The 18,608-nt window shown below is 50.3% G+C and overlaps 1 protein-coding gene across 1 annotated transcript; it reads right to left on the reverse strand.

Moving 5' to 3' along the window:
• Window positions 1-13,140: 13,140 nt before the first annotated feature.
• On the reverse strand, window positions 13,141-17,795 carry Mnx1 (motor neuron and pancreas homeobox 1). The gene is made up of 3 exons (XM_021191744.1): window positions 16,910-17,795; window positions 14,051-14,211; window positions 13,141-13,547 (listed from the first exon to the last, which is right to left on the reverse strand). The coding sequence occupies exons 1-3, from the start codon at window positions 17,598-17,600 to the stop codon at window positions 13,185-13,187; spliced, it is 1,215 nt and encodes a 404-aa protein (XP_021047403.1). The 5' UTR covers window positions 17,601-17,795; the 3' UTR covers window positions 13,141-13,184.
• Between the last annotated feature and the right edge of the window lie 813 nt (window positions 17,796-18,608).

Here is an 18,608-nt window from a genome sequence, read left to right on the forward strand (position 1 = left end):
CACTCTGTAGACCAGACTGGCCTCGAACTCAGAAATCCACCTGCCTCTGCCTCCCAAGTGCTGGGATTAAAGGCGTGTGCCACCACCACCCGGCCATGTGTTCACTTTTATATTTGCTTGCATATAAAGTTACATATGCAAGTTTATATATATTTTCATGCTATTTCCTGAATGAGCAGATGTCACCCCTCTTTACTCCTGACCTTTAGCCTGCCCCTTCCATGGTTGCAGACTTCTATACCCTCAGGACCATCACAGCACCTAAGGCTATGCACTGGAGCATCATATTCCATATGGACAGCAGATATACCGCTCCTGGCTGGGTTGTTTATATAGCCACTTTCCCTAAAGAGGAGCAAATGGGGTGTGAATGTCATGTTTGCTTTTTTTTTTTTTTTTCTCTGTGTAGCCCTGGCTGTCCTGGAACTCACTCTGTAGAGAAGGCTGACCTCAAACTCAGAAATTCGCCTGCCTCTGCCTCCCAGGTGCTGGGATTAAAGGCGTGTGCCATCACGCCTGGCTGGGAAAATTTTAAGATATATTTATTTTATATTTATGACTGTTGCTTGCATGTATGTATCTACACCATATGCATGTGACCACCTGTGGAGGTCAGAAGAGGGCACTGGGACTGGGTTTATAGCTGTGGGTGCTGAGAATCCAATCCAGGTACTGTGCAAAGGCAGCAAGCACTCAGCCACACTTGGACCCGCTGTGATTCTAATGTCCCTCTTCCCAGGGGTCTGGATGGCTTTGAATTAAACATCTTGGGAATGGCTGCTGCTTAGGAATTCTAGGCTCTTCACATTCTGAGCTCCTGTGTTCCATCAGAGTAAGTTTAAGCTGATGGTGCAATTAAGTTTAGTTTTCATCTGGAGGATGACTAAAGGGAATTCATTTGCAAAAGTTAAAAGGCAAACCCTGTGGGAAACCATATAATAACCATCCAATTCCATTCTAGCCTGCTTGGTGCTACAGATACCTCATCAGTATCTACTGTCATTTGGGGTCTTGGAACAGCTGTGTTTTATCTGTCATCCTGCCATCCTGAAGAGCTATTAGGGGAGTTTGCCATAGCAGACACACTAGGCACTAAGGGAGAGCTAGTGACATCTCTGTGGACAAAGTGGGAGATGGGAACTACCCCAGAACAAGCCGTGCAGCATATGGCTCCTGAGACTTCATGTGTATCTGTCCTCAGTGCTTCTGTCACTGACACCTGACAGCCTGTAGGTCCCAAGCACTGATTCTTTGAACTTTAATGCCCCTTGTTGCTCTGTCTTTCAGAAGACCTGGTGTTCTATTGGTCACCTAGTAGGTGCTGATCCATAGAAAGGAGTTGTCTACTATGATTTGAGAACAGAGTCTGGTTCTCTTCCTGAAGAGCTACTAGGGGAGTCTCTATCTCCCCCATGGTGTATGTGGGAGTTGGGGAGCAGAGGTCAACCTTGGGTGTCAGGAGTTGTCTACTTAGCTTTTAACATGGGGTCACTCACTGATTAAGCTCTGTTGGCTGGCAAGTGGCCCCCAGATCCTTCTGTTTCTCCTTCCCTAGTCCTGGGATTTATTGTATGTGAATATACACCATCACACCTGACTTTCTATGTGGATGCTAGGGATTGAACTCAGGACCTCATGCAAGCATGTTATCTGCTAAGCCACCTCAGCTCCTCTACCTGATTGTTGTGAATGCCATTGTAGAAGTCTATATTAGTATCTATTTTACTTTTTCTTTATATAAGTAAATGAGGAGGAGGATCTTGAACTTCTGACCCTCCTGCCTTCACTTTCCAAGAGCTGGATTCTAGATAGATACCACCATGCCAGGTTTACACAGTGCTGAAGATTAAACCCAGTATCACGTATAAGCACTCTAAGCATGCTACAGCCATAGACCTAGTGTCTGTGTTTTAATCCTTAGAAGCTGGTGAGTTATCCAGGACACTGTTTTCTCATTCCAGGAAAATAATTACTAGTAAGAGTATGGCAAAGCCCAGGACCCTCTCCAACATTTATGACAAGACTCAAGGCACCTAGGTGAGCTTGGCCTCCAGCATTTCAGTGAGCAGGATCTGAGATGGCATAGCACAAAACTGGGACCAAAACCATTAATACTATCATTGTTTAATTTTGCATAGCCATGGCCAAAACTCTGATTTCCTAGAAAGAAACAACCCCAAATGCCCAAAGGTATAAATTACCAGACAGAAACCACAAAAGCAATCCAGACTTCCTGTAAGTACTTATCCAGAGCTTGAAGCTACAGAAAAGCAGGTGGCTTACACTTGGGACATAAAATACTCAATTAACTCATCTAAAACACAATGTGATCATTTGTGACTTATTTTGTCTTTACCCTCCACCATTTTTATTAATGGATCTGACCCCAGTGATGATACCCCACTATGATGGGTGGTCACTAGCACTCTGCATGGCGAGGGAGGGCCAGAAGCCCCCAGTCTTCTGGTTAAGCCTAGCAAATGACAGTCCTGCTTTTCCACTATAGTAGGGCTTACTGGTAAACTAGGCTGTGGATAGGTGCTGGGCTCTCGCCGGACCAGGAGGCAGGGATCTGTCACCCCAGGCCTTACCTGGGGAACATGGCACCATGGTTCACATGCCATGTCACAAATCGGACATGCTACATCACAGGTGTCACTTGTGTATGAACATTTGAGGATCCTTCTGCTCCCTCAAAGAGGCACTGCTAAAATAGTCCATCAAGGTGGCAAATATGTCCCTCCAGAAGGTTCTGTCCAGGTCGGGCTGCCTTAGAACCAGACACATCCTTAGACAGTCCTGGTGTTAGGGTGGCCTCAGTCACTATTTGGAACATCTCAACAGAGCCACGTATCACCTCCAGGCCGTCGAGGAGCTGTTTTACCCAGAAATACAGGGCCCAGTGGTCTTCATGGACCCTGCCCTCCAGAATTCCACACCCTTCCTGGCCTATCTCCCCTGAGACAGATAAGGATCAGAACTTACAAGAGCAGACTCACGAACAGCTTCCTGCCACCAAGCGGAGACTCAGCCAAACGGGTTCTGGGATATAACAGGAGTTGGACCCAGCACCAGTGTTCAGCTTAGAGCCCAGGAAGTAGACTTCCCTACTAGCCCCTGTTCTTTCAAGTCCAATCCATGTCACCCAGTTCTGAAGGCTTCATTTATCTCATGGACTGAACAGTTGTTAAGGAGCTATGCTCACCCTCTCCTGGCACCATTGTGGGAGAGCCCCAGGGTCGGAAGTCCAAGTGTCACTGTAGCTACAGTGGGAACCAATGGCTAAGACACTCCCCCCTTCTTAATGGCATAATAAAATGCTTTGTAACCTTTGAGGGAGAGGCCTGATAAAAGCAAAACACTATCACACCGTCTGCGATTAGAGGCAGCCAGGCCCTGAGACAGAGTAACATATATGAGCAAATATAATTTATTTCTGTACTCTGATTATGAAGGTCACAGTGGTTTAACCTACAGGGAAGGCTGCAGACATTATCTGCTCCAATAGAACTGAGAAAGAATACACCAGCAGTCATTAAAAGCAAATTACTTTGCTTTATGAAGATAGAGAGGAGAAGGCCTTCGAAACTCTAGGTGTGGACTGAGAGTGTACAGCTGAAGGGAGGCAACTGGGGTACATACGGGGTGCTAAGCTAGAATTTGGTAATGAATCAGCCACCTGCAACTGGCAGGCAGGAGAGGTTCCCCTAGGGTTCTGGGACCCCTTGTCTCAAGGTCTTTCTGAGTTAAAGACACCAAAACCTCTCTCTCTCTCTCTCTCTCTCTCTCTCTCTCTCTCTCTCTCTCTCTCTCTCTCTGTGTGTGTGTGTGTGTGTGTGATTTATTATTCATTTTATATACATTGGTGTTTTGCCTGCCTGTGTGAGGGAGTCAGATCCCCTGAGCAGTTCAGTCCCCAGAACCCACATAAAACTTGGAGGAGAGTCAGGTGTGGTGGCACACACCTGTAATCTTAGCACACACGCAAGAAAGGTGGGTGGACCTTTGTGAGTTTGAGGTTAGTCTGGTCTATATAAGGAATTCAGGTCAACCAGGACTACACAGTAAGACCCTGTCTCAAAACAAAACAAAAATGGAAAGAGAAAAATAGCTCCACAAATTCTCCTCTGATTTTCACACATGTGCTATGAAATGAATACTTACACACAGAGTCACAAATAATAAATGAAACATTAAAAACAAAAGCCAGTGTTGGCAGCACATTCCTTTAACCTCAGCACTCAGAAAGCAGAGGCAAGCAGATCTCTGTTGGTGTGAGGCAGGCAGATCTCTGTCGGTGTGAGGCAGGCAGATCTCTGACTGAGGCTACTCAGACTTGGTTTCTAAAAGCCAAACAAACAAAACCTCAAGCCCTGCCAGGGATGGTGGTGCACACCTTTAATCCTGGCATTTGAGAGACAAAGGCAGGCAGTTTTGAGCGTCAAAGCCAGTGTGGTCTACAGTGCAAGTTCCAGAACAGCCAGGAAACCTTGTCTCAAAAAAACAAAAACAAAAAAATTAAAATAAAATAAAATAAATCAAATTTAAAACAAAACCAAAAATGTTAAAGGAGTCAAATCCTGACAGGCAAGATCACAGCAGTAAGGCAGAGGGCACTGGGCCGCTCAGTGTGAGTGGCAGATCCCAGAGTTGATGTTTAGAAAGTGGAAGTACAGAGAGTGGGGAGCCACATGGCACCACTCACAGCAAAAGAAAAGTATATATAAAATTTACCACAATAAAAAACATTCCAGTGCTGGAGAGATGGCTTAGCAGTTAAGAGCACTGGCTGCTCTTCCAGAGGTCCTGAGTTCAATTCCCATCAACTACATGGTGGCTCACAACCATCTCTGTGTGTGTGTGTGTGTGTGTGTGTGTGTGTGTGTGTGTGTGTGTGTGTGTAATCTTTTTTTAAAAAGATCCAGACCAGTTACCAGTAACAGAATATGTTGTTTCTCGTTATTCTCGTGTCCAACCATGTATGCTGTACAGTTCAGCCAGATCCACTGTGAACCAAAAATGGAAACTCCTTTCTTGTTCTTAGAGGTTCTGTGTGGCTGTGTGTTGAATCCGGCCAGTAGGATGGAGAGGATCCATTCCTGAAGTCCTGAAGAGCCACACATCAGTCCTTATCTCCTGTGACGGTTAATTGTCACTGTCACCTAGACTAAATTTAGTATCACCTAGGAGATACACCTCTTGGTATGTCTGTACAGTCATTTCCAAAGAGGTGTAACTAAGGAGGAAACCCCTGACTGTGGGAGGCAACATCTCATGGTTCCAGACTGAATAAAAAGGAAAGGGAAGCTGTGTCCTTGGCTGGCTCCTCCTGGTGGTGCACACCTTTAATTCCAGCGCTTGGGAGGCAGAGTCAGGTAGATTTCTGAGTTCATGCAAGCCTGGTCTACAGCCTGAGCTCTGGGACAGCCAGGGCTACACAGAGAAACTCAAACAAATAAAATGCCGTCTCAAACCATAAACCCAAATAAAGCCTTCCTCCCTGAAGTTACTTTTTGTCAGGTGTTTGGTTCCAGCCAGGGAAAAGTAACTCAACATAACCACACCCCCTTAGTGGCTAGGTACAGTCCCACGGAGGAAAAGTCACCAGATAAGAGTCTGGTCATCAGGGCTGGAGAGATGGCACTGTGGTTAAGAGCACTGACTGCTCTTCCAGAGGTCCTGAGTTCAATTCCCAGCAGCCACATGGTGGCTCACAACCATCTGTAATAGGATCCGATGCCCTCTTCTGGTGTGTCTAAAGACAGCATCATATACATAAAATAAATAAATAAATCTTAAAAAAAAATAAAGAGTCTGGTCATCCGAGAGGATGAGGTCACCAGCTCAACCCTGGACAGCATGTTCACATGAGAGAGAAATGGAGCCGTCCCAATCCTGACATAGTCTCAGACATGGTCCTGAACTCAGTCAAGTACGATTGCAAGACAGTGCCTTCACACACTTGGAGGGTGGCTTTGCAGAGCTCTCCCCTAGGGGCTGAGGCACAACCTTCTTAGGAGATCTCAGCCTGCTGGACAGAGTGTATGTATTCGACCTGGCAGTACCAGGTACCTGAATAAATATTGTTACTGGATAAAAACTGCTTGGTAATAAGGCAGCAGCCTAGGGAACTATAAACAGGCTCAGTGACACATCATGAAGGCTTGGCTAGAAAATATGATCTGCGCCAACAGGGCCCTCAGTGTATAAAGGTGCTTCTGGGTAATATGCAGCTCAACGAGAAGCTTAAAGTCTTCCCATGATAGTAGTTAATTTAGACGGGAGTTGGTCAGACATCATAATGTGTGATCTGCTGGCATCTTGGAAAGGTTGTGTCTGCCCAGCCTCTCCAAATGTCTACTGGCTACCAAGTAGGCAGAGCGGCAGTGCTGTTTGAAGCTTCGGCTCTATTGTATGTGCAAGCGTCTCATTGACCAGTCCTGGCCTCATCTAAAGTGCAGAGGAACAGTGCAGTAAGGATGAAGCAGGCAGGGACTGCTAACTAGAGCTCTTCTGCAGGTAGAAGGCAGGAAGATGGTCAGAAATCACAACATAAAGGGACTTTCAAGGTGAGTGGCCTGGGAGTTGAGAGATGGGACATATGTGCTGCACTGTGAGGAGACACAATTTACATTCCCTTTGTAGATTATTGTTTTTTAAATACAAGTTTCCTGTCTCTGTTGGCCTCTGACTTGAAGAGCTGGAGCCAACCAGATCTGAGAGTTGTGCCTCTGGTTGCAGAAAAGGGCCCCTGAAACTGGCTGAGGCATAGTTTGCAAGAGACAGCTAAGCCAGGGCTTAACCCAGACAGGCTGCGGACCACCTGGGAGCCCCCAGCTGGGAGCTCCTAGCTGCTCCCAGACGGTCCTTGCCCCCTTTCTGGCTTTTTTGTTTTCTTTTCTTCCCTCCCTCCCTCCCTCCCTCCTTCCCTCCCTCCCTCCCTCCCTCCCTCCCTCCCTCCCTCCCTCCTTCCCTCCCTCCCTCCCTCCCTCCCTCCTTCCCTCTCTCTCTCTCTCTCTCTCTCTCTCTCTCTCTTTCATTCAATTCCAGCATAAAAAAGATTATAGTTGAAAGAAATATTTTAATCTGGAAAATTAAGACATAACAAATATAAAACCTACAGGCATCTTGGTGAAATTAGGTAGGCTTTCAACACTAAACAGGGGCGCCAATGCGGGTCCCATTCTTCCACTTCCACCGACAAACTCATTTCTCTTGAGGGCACCTAGAACTCTTACAGGAACCTATGAGGGGACGCGCAAGGGGCGAAGCCAAGGCCGTTCTACTGCAGCCATAGCTCCTAGGACCTATTTTAATACCCTGCGGGAACAAGGTCTCCAGGGGACTTGGCCAAGGTAGCCCAGGACTCCGCCGCCGCGTCGCTGGCTTCGTGTAGCCCGCGGACAGGTAGTTCCCTTTCGTAGTCCCAGCCTAGGGTCCCACCCCGCGCCCCGGGCCTGACCCCGCTCCGCGCTACACAGAATCGGTTGCGCAGGCCCAGGAGATAAGGCGCACGCCTTTGTTCCTACCCAGCTGGGTAAACCGCGCTCTGGCCCTGGCCGCGCCCGCAGGGGGGTGTCACCCTGCACACCGCCCCTGCGCCTCCCGGGACAATGGCTCCGAGACGCGCTTTGTCAGCCTTCGTGTGTACCCGGGGCGGGGCGGCAGGTGCGCGGGTGGCGGAATGCGGGGTCGGCGCGGGGCCGTATGGCTAGGAATATCGCAGGTTGGCAAACCCGGGCCGAGCCGCCTCCTGCTGGATGCGGATTCCGGGAGGTTGGAGTAGCGAGCGAATGCGAGGTGCTGCGGGGTGTGGACCCAAGCTGCTACCGCCGGCTCCGCGCGCCCCCGCCGCACACCTGGCGCGCCCTAAAGTGATTTACGAAGTGAAAGTGTAAAACGAGGCCACCAGCTGGAGCTCGGGGCGGCTTTATGCGTTTTATTAGGTGTCCTATTATGGAAAATAAACTTTAATCCGACCATAAAATTCAAATCTGAAAAACATATTCGCCCTTGTAGTCTGAACACTCTTGGCGCAGGTCACACCTCCGAAGGATTAATTTTATTGAGGGAGACAGAGTACCACCGGACTTTGATAGTGGGGGGCAGGGAGCATTCATCATGGCACCTACACCTTGCAAAGATTTCAAGAATGCTCTCAGCCCCTTCCGAGAGAGGTTTCCAACGTCTCCAGGCCGCCTTCCAGGGACACTCTCCTCCCAGGGTTACCACTCCAGCCCTGGGACTGACTCTAAGGACCAGTCAGAGGAAGCTCTCAGACCCGCCCTGCACCCTGGGCAATAGGAAAGGACTCCTGGGGCTCCTTTAACTGATAGTCCTGAAAGGTTTGCGATGGACAAAGCAATGGACTTGACTTGCTGGTTCTACAGAGTTCCAACCTTAATTTTTAAATGAAGAGAGAGGGGACACGGGGATAAGGGAACATGACGAGTAAAATGCAGAGGCTTGGAGTGAAAACAGAAAACACTCTTCACCTCGGGGTTGGGTTTTGTTTTTGTTTTTGTTTTTAAGATGGGGGTCTTACAAAGCAGCCCACACTGGCCGCTGGCAATCTTCCTGCCTAAGCCTTCAGAATGGTGGAATTACAGACTCCTGGCACCGGCTTCATCGGTTAGATACAGTTCTCCTATGTAGATCAGACTAGCTCAGGGCGGCCAACCTCTGCAGTGCTGGGATGACAGGCATACGCCCCATCTTCCTCAGCACCGCTTCTAAGTGTACAGTACAATAATGTTAACTAAACCCTTCTTATAGGTAAAAGATCTGAGGACTTTTTTATTCTCCCAAACTGAAGCTCTGTCCCTGTAAACAGCTCCCTGGATCAGTGGTTCTCAACTTTCCTAATCTGTGAACCTTTAAAACAGTTCCTCGTGTCGTGGTGGTCCCCCAACCATAAAATTATTTCTGTTGCTACTTTATAACTATAATTTTGCTACTGCTGTGAATTCTTATAGGCGAATATCTGATATGCAACCACCGTGAAAGGGTCCTTCAACACCCCCCCCCCAACAAAGGGGTTGAGACCCACAGGTTGAGACCCACTGCCCTAGATCCTCTCCTTCCATTCCTTGGAAACCACCAGAGGACTTTCTAAGTCTGAGAGACCTAAAATGGTGCCAATGTGATGAATGCTCACCAGTTAAGGTCACTTTCTGCTCTTTACAGAGTTTGATGCCCACACCTAAGTCATCACATAATTGCCTGTAACTCCAGTTGCAGGGGATCTGGATCTGTTGCCCCCTCCAAGGGCACCTGCACTTACATGAACATACACAGAAACATGTGTATACGTTTAATTAAATGGTGCCTATAGAAGTGAAGCCCTACAGCATCTGTTTCCCTGTGGTGGCTTGCTTCCTTAGGCAGGGCATACCTGGGCTCCTCCATGCTGAGGCATGTGGCACAGCCTTCCTTCTTCCTCCATGGCATGAACATTTTGTTCATAGCTTGACCTGCAATGGAACATCTAGGTTGCTCTATGTTTTAGAGTCATATTCAGAACTAGGACTTCTGGTTTATACATTGGTTTAATTTTGTTGTTTGGTGGCACTGGGAATTGAACCTAGGGCCTCACACATGCTAGGCAAGCACTCTGCTGCTGAGCTATTCCCAGTCCAGCTTTGATTCTTTTTTTTTTTTTTTTTTTTTTGAGACACTTCTATATTATTTTCCACAATGACTGTACCACTTTAGATGACCATCTAGTATACAACGGATCACATTCCTCCACATCCTCACCAACAGTCTTCTGTATTTGTCTAGGGCACTCTCACCCTAAAGGTTTGTGTTTCTCTTCCTGGACAAGTCTTTTGTGAGTCTTAAGTTGAGTTGTTTTGGTTTTTGTTGTTACTGAACTGTAGCTCTTTAGTCTCCATGTTAACTCATTGGCTTGCAGCAGTTTATGTCTTTTCTAGGTGGACCCTTTTATCTACTGTGTTCTTCGTGGCTTTGAAATTTTACAGTGATGGACTCCCGTCTGATTTTTTGTTTTTATTGTCTGTACATTATGGGTCATAAGGTATAAGCTTGCCTCTGCAATCTGACTCCCATCTGGACACTGGGCAGGGGAGGAATAATGTGAAAAGAACAGGCCCATCTCCTCTTCTTTCTGCTTGCTCTGGGCTTCCAGACCTTCTATTATTGAACTGTCTTCATGGTCTCTGTCGGCCTCACTAAAGAAATCAGTATTCAGGGTCAGACTTTTAGGTTATGAGAAAAGTGCTAAGAGCTCATGCCAGCTTTGATTGTGGCTTCTATAATCGGACCCAGACTTTACAGCGCAGGACTCTACAGAAGCTCATTTAGGTCTGGGTCACCTGAGGATATTTGCATATGATGCTTGGAACTCAAACTCCAGATATCAGGATGCCCACCCACTATGAAGATCTGATTGGCTTGATTCTAGGAGCCCAAATCTTAAGACCGCAAAACCAACCGTTTTTTAGCCCCCAGAATTCCCACCATTCTGGCCTGGGGTCGCAGAGGCTAGAGTGTGGACGAAGGAGAGGCCCAAGGTGGCCCTTGCCAGCGGCAGAGACAAGTTGGTGACCCAGAGTGCAGGAGGCTGGAGTGGGGGCGCGGCCTCCGTGCACGCTACGAGGACTCTGGGCAGTTCGTTAAGCTGAATGAATGTGCGCCGTGCCCGGAGTAAGCTAGGATGAGCCAGTGATTATATTTAAATTTGCTATAATTGATTTGGGGAAGAGCTACTGTGACAAGAACGAATTGATCATTAAATTTATTAGCGAGATAAATTCCGCCGCGATTAAACTGCTGGCTTGAGACACTGAGGCTAGCCGCGGATCTGCGCGCCAAACTAAAGATTTGCTGTCCTGCTGTACCCTAGTAGGGAGAAATGGAAGGGGGGTGTCCTTGTGGTTGATTCTTCCTTCAGCGTCCCGCTTGCCTTTGTTCCAGGGGAGCATCTCCTGAGATGGGGGTGTATCTTGAATTCCCAGGTAGGTTGTAACCTTTCCATGCCACGCTCAGGCCTTCCCCGTTTCTGTTACTCAGTATTTAGGGCTCCAAGACTGGGAAGACCATCCTCAAAGGGAAAGTAAGCCCCAAATGTGGAGCAAGCCTAGGAAGAGATTGCTGCGGGCTGAACCTCGCCAATGTGTTAGAAATTAAAGAGATACATACATCTTTTTTTAAAGAAGAAAAAATGGTTATCCCCTTTATCTGTGTGTCTTGTCCACTGCTCTCAGATTTTCCCATTTTCTTTCCTGCAGTCCTTTATTTTCTCTGCCAGTTGTAAACCCAGTTGCCCCAAAATGTCTTTGGATCAGAAAGCTGCTAGAATCCTGGTCGCACGGGCTGCTTTCAGCAGCTGCTCTGCCTGGCTTCCAGACCCACGCCCTGCCTAGGCCTGCTAGGATTTTACGGAAGGAGCCCGGGGTGATAATGAGCTGCCAGGAGGATATTAATCTGGCTCGGCTCTGAGATGGAGGAGTGCCCTGCTGGCCCCGCTGTAATCACCCAGATCAAACTCCAGGCTCCTCTGAATCCTCATCAACTGGGAGGGAGGGACGGAGGGATGGAGGGCAGAAGCAATACTAGGGGGCTGCTCGTCCTCACCCAGGTATGGGAGACAAAGTGACCAACAGAAAGTAGACACTAGAGAGGGTGACTGTGAGGCGTCTCTTTTGCTGGTCTCAGGCAGAGGCTGGCCGCTAAGATAACCGATGGGAAATGGGGGCGGGGTACCAGCCAGACCCAAAGAACTCTTATCCTCTGACCAGAGTCAGGACTCAGAGGCCCGGTGCGCCTAGGGCTTGTCCCCGCATGTGTGCCGCAGGTGGCCGGGGGCTCCAGGATTGATGGCGTTCGCTGCAGAGGTTTATTAACCTAAAGCCACTGCAGCCCAGACGTGGAGCATTCTTGCCGTCTGCCGCTGTCCTCTCAGAAGACATTTGAACAGATTCAACAAAATTGTTCCTGGCTAGCACAAGGGACATAGTGCCTGCGGAGGGGCCCAGGTCAAAAGGAGAATGGGCTTCACGACGCCATTAAGCGCTTTTCTGGGAAATGTGCTTGCTTAGCTCCTTCGCTAGGACCCCAAATGCCACTAACACTTAGTTTCTGGCAGCTAATTTTCTGAAACATTCGAATACTATATTCCCATGCCAATGAAGCTAAAAGATCCAGCAAATAAATGGCAAAGAAACGGTACAAAATCACTCCGCTAAGAGTCGCGCACAACACAGGGTTTAAGCCAGGCTTGTTCTGTCACCTGGCCTCAGATATTTTTAGCAACATTTCACACCTGCCCCCACCCGCTCCTGTACCTTCAGCCTCCAGAATCACATCCCCGTCTTGGGGGCCCAGGTACAGAGGTGGTCCTGATATCCATTTGCCATTCTGAATTTTACTCTTTGCTGATAATCACGAAATAGACATCACCCCACAGCCAAAACAGATCTCACAAGATTTGCGTTTTCTGGGTTAGCGCTGATGAGCTAGTGGCGGAGCACTTGCTTAGCTTGCACAGGGTTCAGTCCCCCTCCTTCCAAAATTAAAGGTTTTCCCCCTCCACTCTCATCTAGTAAAAAAAAAAAATTTATTTTACATTCCATCTCCACCCTGAGGGATGGGAAAGCTAAATAATAATTTAGCATGCATAAGTAGATGTTTCTTTCTTTATATATAAATACAATATACAAAAATACACTACCATTCTGAGATTTTTTTTCAGCAATCTGAATGCTCATGACATAACATCTCACTCCACTACCCCCCACCCATACGTAGGCATAACACCTTTTCCTCCCTCTGGTTTAAATTCTCAGCAGAATGGTTGGCTCCAAAGGAGGGTTCAAGTTTCTAGGCCACTTAACACTGTCGGGTTTTTTCCTTTCTCCGATGTAGGAAGAGTCAGGCAGGAGCCACTCCTAGAAAGGATAGGTCCTCTCAGATACCTCTGGCAAAAGGACCCGAAATTAAATGTATAAGAACGAAAGCTCACATTGGAGCTCCTATCTTATTCTCTCTTGCTGTCCCCTCGAGGGCCCAAAAAGGATCCGCAGCCCAGCCTGCCCTTGGATGCATGGTTCAGGGAGAGGCTGTCAGCCTGGCTGCAGGCCTTAGGACGGGGTTGGAAACCCCCCCAACCCCCGCAGTCCAGGTAGCCATCTTTCGCATCCCTGCTTCCGCCCTTGGGGCAACTACTGGGGCAGAGATTGGTGTCCAGGCCCCCCGCCTAGTCTTGGGGGAGGCGAGTCGTCCTCAGATGAGCAGTCAGATGAGGCAGCTTGGGCACCCGCACCATTGCTGTAAGGGAAGTTGTCCTCTTCTTCATCATCCTCGTCTTCATCCGGGTCACTGTCCCGCAAGTCCCGCAGGCGACGGCCACTGGCCTTGTCCCCCGAAACCGGGGGCCCCATCAGCTCCTCTTCTGTCTTCTCCTCAGTGCAACCCTTGCCATTGCCCCCGCCGCCCTTCTGCTTCTCCGCCTCCTGCGCAGCCTGCTCTTTGGCCTTTTTGCTGCGTTTCCATTTCATTCGGCGGTTCTGGAACCAAATCTTCACCTGCAGGCACAATCTGGCATGAGAAACTGGCCACCTGCATCCCCACAAATCCAGAGGGTGAGACCCCTGCCCCTCGGCCCACCCTCGCCCTAGATGGGGTTTCGCTAGAGGACTAAGAAGCTGAATGGGCAGCAGCTTCTCCACTTCTTCGCCTCTAAATCTACCCTATTTAACAATAACCCCATGGGTGTAGTGTCCCTAACTCCCCAACTGGGCGCGTTTTAATGCCCTCGGTCTACCGAGGCACCAAGGCAGCTCGCATGTCACCAAACTCAAGTCCGCACCTTTTTAGAAAAATAACTTCCTTGAATGTGGCCTGAGGGACACCTCCAGAATAGCTTGTTAAATACAGATTCTGAGCCTGCTCTCCAACTTAACTGAATCAAACCTCCAGAGCATCCTAGAACCTCACCCGCTGAAAATTAATACCCAACCTAAAGATAAAGAAGCTAGGGCTCAGTTCTCCAAATCAGCACCCGCCTCCCGGTTCGTCGGGCGCTCACCTGAGTCTCGGTGAGCATGAGCGAGGTAGCCACCTCAAAACGCTTGGGTCGAGACAGGTACTTGTTGAGCTTGAACTGGTGTTCCAGCTCCAACAGCTGCTGGCTGGTGAATGCCGTGCGAGGCCTTCGGCACTTCCCCAAGAGGTTAGACTGCGCCTGGGCTGTGATCAGAAAGGGCAAGAGGCTTCTGTAAATTTGTCCACTGAGGGCGAGATAGTGTTCCACCCGTCGCTGCCCTTTTCCCTCCCGTGATCCAACCTCCAGAGCCCACCCTCCAGACGCTTCAGCATCAGTGCCCACTCACCATGGCCCACATCTCAGACATCAAGGGGAAGAGGAGAGCTCATCTCATTTGAGAGTCTTGATTAAAGAGGGCCTGTTGCCTGCTCTCAGTGGCCACCCGAATGAATAGGAGGAGGGTTGGTCTAAAGGCTTGGGTAGCTAAACTGGACCAACAAGTATAGAGCCCCGGGGGGGCCCCCCCCCCCCCCCCCCCCGCCCCGTCCTCATGGAGGGCTTTCTCCCACCTCAAGCTGGAGAAGAACCCATCCTTTTGGTTCCACCAGGATCTTAAAGCAGAAGAGAAAGGGGGCATGGGCGCAGGAACGGTGGGGGAGGGAGAAAAGGAAGAGTAGGGACTGAAGCTAGAAAGTCTAAATTCATCAGGGTGTCTCCACGTCTCTGCTGACAAACTCCCCCTCCCAGTGCTAAGGGCAAAGGCTGAGGACTGGAAGCCTATTGGGACGATTCTCATTACTCCAATTAAAGGTTGAGCTGTAAGTAGATCTGGCTTTCTGTGTGTTCCAGGAGATCTGTCCAGCTTTATTTACATAATTTCGCACCGTTACATCACAGAGAATTTTATGACCTCAAAATGAAACTTCCCTTGATTTCCCAGGAGTGCGAAAAGTGTTAGACAATAAAAGAAAGAAAGCAAGGGAAAGAAAGAGGCCAGCCCCTGGCTGGGATGAGCTCAGGCTCCCCTGGGATGGGTAATTTGCTTTATAGGAAGGTCCACGCCCCTTGCTTTAGTTAAACAAGGCTACAAATTCCCAACTTGACAATACATTAGAACTCTAATTAAAACGCTGTCTTGGAAGGGATCATTTGGGAAATGCCATCCAGTAGAAACAACCAATTAAAGAAAACCAAGCTAGTTTTCCCAGGGGAGAGGGAAGTCCCGGGAAAAGAATGCATTCAGCCACCCTCTGCTGCATTCCTTAGTGCCCATTGGGATCTGGGGCTTGGATTTCTTTTCCTAATGTAGACATGGCCATACTTTAAATGCCCACACCATGAGATATCATGGGCTGGATGTGCTGGCAAAAGGGATTCCACTTGCATGGATTTTGCATGATCATGGGTTCCACAAAAACATCCCTTTTCTCCCAGAGACCACTTGTGTAGCAGTAAACCCAGAGCTATAGAGGCCTGTTGTTGACCACTGGCCAGCTCATCTCAGGAAAGTCCAGACATCTGAGGGTGGCTTTCCATCTGAAACCTGGGTTCCTCGGCCAGGCTCAGGTCCTGCCCAGGACTTAGTGAATAGGAATGATTTCAGATAAGTCTGAGCTGCAGCCCAACTGAGGTTAATGGGAGCCTTTCCTCTTTGCAGTGATCAACAAGGCCAGCCTTCTTGGAGCCAAGCTGGGAAAAACCTGGGTGGCTGCGAGCAAACAAGCGTGCAGGCTGTGATTCTCTCACCACCTTGCTACTTCTGCGGGTCTCTGGGGCCCTAGCTTTCTCTGTTTAGTCATGACCACCGCTTCCAGCAGAGGAATCTGAATTCTGGCAAATGTTTATTTCTGTTTTCTTTTTTGCTTTTTTTCTCCCTCCAGTGCCTGCATCTCCCCAGTCTAAACAAACCCACTCAGACGGAAACAATGGGGTCTCTTTGTTTGGGTGTCGAACGGCTGACAGGAGAAAGTCATATACATCTTCTGCTCCATCCTGAATGGAAAGGCAGCTTGCCCCTATCCGAGTCAGGCACAGAGCAGAAATCAGAGCCAGGGTGCCCTACACAGATGCTGCATGTGCCAGAGAAGTCTGAAATGCCCCCCGCAAGGTTGTCCCTATTGGGTGACAGAGAGGATGCAGAAGACTGGACCTTTTTTTGACCTCACCTTGGACAGGAACTCCCCAAGGTGTCGGGCACCTGAAGTTCCCAGCCAGGCACTTTCTATTTACAGTCCCTATATTCAAACAGACCAGCTGGTCGTCGTTTGAGAGGGACCTCCCACCCTCACCAACACACACACTCTCTCTCTCTCTCTCTCTCTCTCTCACACACACACACACACACACACAGAGAGAGAGAGAGAGAGAGAGAGACAGACAGACAGACAGACACAGAGACACAGACAGAGAGACAGAGAGACAGAGACACGCAAATGCCTTGCCCTTCAAAGGAAGGCAGAGCCCTTACAAGGGCCATGGAAGAGCTACTTCTGGACCCAGTGATGTGTCTCTTCATAGCCTATAATGGAACCTCTGACCAAGTTCATGTTCTCGAGCTAAGTCCCCGGTTTCAGCGACCCCCAAAACCTGCCATAATGGAGGCTAGCCTTCCGTGCATTTCCTTTTCCAGCTTGCAGGTTATTCTTTAGGTTTTAGCCTCACACCTCCAACCTCCCCTGCCTGTTAAGAGAGAAAGAGAGGCCAAGGCCTGCTTGTGGCCATCTTAATAATTTGCGGCTCCTTTCACGCTGTGCGGCCCACGAGAGGCCTCACAGGCCCAGGAATGAGCCACAGAGGCTTCGATGCACTTCCACAACTCGCTGAGGGGTGAGAGGAAAAGGAAGGGGGTGCGAGAGAGGAGGATGCGCATGAGAACTGGCCGGGTGCGGCGCAGGTACTCACAGCTGAAGTCCGGCATCTTGGGCAGGATCATGCCCGCAGTAGACGCGCGCAGCCACTGGTCCAGTTGGAAGGTGCTGGCACCCAGTTTGATGGGATCGGCAGGGTGCGCAGGGTGCGCGCCCTGCACCTGAGGGTACGAGTAGGAAAGCGCTGGGTGCTGGCCGGCTAGCGCGGCCGCTGCAGCTGCCGCCGAGTAACTGTAGACCGGGTGTCCGTAGAGAGCTGCCTGTGCGGGCAGGCCCGCGCCGCCCTGTGCGCCCCCCGGGTGCAGCCCCAGTGCCAGGCCACCGGCAGCGGCGGCAGCCGCAGCGGCAGCCGCGGCGGCCGCTGCACCAGGGTGCGCGTGGTGGTGGGGAGTGCCCGGCCCACCCGCCGCGCCGCCGCCTCCTCCGGCGCCCAGGAATCCAGGCTTGGGCAGCAGGGCACAGTGTGCAGCCAGCAAGCGTGGGGGCGACGGGCTCTCAGCTCTCAGCCGGTCACTGGGCGCTGCAGTGGCCTCCGAGGACGCGGGACTGCAGCTGCGGCTCGCCCCGCTACTGGTCCCCCCGCCGCCGCCGCTGCCGCGGCCAGGACCAGATACTGTAGTCGCGAGGGAAGTGACCAAGGCCAGAGGCGCGCTCTGCGTAGAGGCGGCTCGCGGGGGATCCACGGCCAGAAGGGCGTCGATGCGGAAATTTTTGGATTTTTCCATCGGCTCGTTTGGAGCTGACAATCAGGGTCCAAGGGTAGGCGATGCAGTCGTGTGCGGACTTTCGGAGACTGAGCGTGGCGGTGGTCAGCCTTGGGGCCGGTATTGTTACTGCGATTTTTTGCCAATAAAGTCGCAGCCGGAAACTCAGCCGAGAGCGACCATCGTCCAGGCGCCTCCTCTTTGCGGTCCGCGTGGGGACCGCGCTCCACTCACTGGTATGAACTTCCACGCGAGCGCTCATGCGAGTTTGGGTTGGGAAGACCGACTCTCTGCTCTCAAGAGCTCAAGCGACCGCATCGAGGCCACTGGTGCCTTGGTGTGGACCCGCGCCCCTCCGCACACTTGAAGCTCAGGGCAGTCTGGGATTGGCGCGCTCAGCGGGGGCCCGAGGAGGGGTGTCCGCCCCGCGATTGGCCGAGGGGCTCACCTGTCACGGTCCAATTAGCCTGCCGCCCCGCCCCTGCGCCCCCAGGTCCTAAGCAGCGGGTGGTGAACAGCGTAGGTGGCCGGAGGAGGCAGGTTGGAGAGTTTGGAGGCTGAACACAAGCTTACAGCTTCCTTGCTGCTGGGAGAGTGGCGAGCGCCAGTAACCCTGTGTCCCAGTGATTGCCCCCCCCCCAGTCCCTTTGACACCTTGTTTCTCCAGAGGCCGAAGCCTTATCTTCTCCCTCCAGCTACTCGTGCTCCCTTACGGGAGTTGTGGAATGTTCTGCACTGAGGAACTAGGTGGGTCCTCACACCTGAAGTCCACTAGGTGCCCAAACCAGGACCCTGAGCTTTGCACACTGAAGACTGTTCGGTTTCCCAAAATCTCTGGCGTTCCTGAGTGTTGATTGCTTCAAGGTGGTTTGCGTCCCTGTCATTAACCCTCAGCAGGTCGAACCTTCTTATCTGCCCCTCCCCCAAAAGTATCCTGCGCCGCAAATGTTTGTAGGGTTTCGGTGTGTATAAATACGGTGTTAGATGTTGAAGCCTACAAATCTTCAGTCAGAGTGGAGAGAGAGCAGT

The sequence above is a fragment of the Mus pahari genome, chromosome 2 (genome assembly GCF_900095145.1).
Source record: "Mus pahari chromosome 2, PAHARI_EIJ_v1.1, whole genome shotgun sequence".
Taxonomy (NCBI): domain Eukaryota; kingdom Metazoa; phylum Chordata; class Mammalia; order Rodentia; family Muridae; genus Mus; species Mus pahari.

Coding starts and splice junctions, on each gene's coding strand:
- Mnx1 (XM_021191744.1), bottom strand. CDS start 17,600: ATGGAAAAATCCAAAAATTTCCGCATCGACGCCCTTCTGGCCGTGGAT. Junction 14,212..16,909: donor CAAGATGCCGGACTTCAGCT/GTGAGTACCTGC, acceptor TTCTGATCACAG/CCCAGGCGCAGTCTAACCTC. Junction 13,548..14,050: donor TCATGCTCACCGAGACTCAG/GTGAGCGCCCGA, acceptor TTGTGCCTGCAG/GTGAAGATTTGGTTCCAGAA.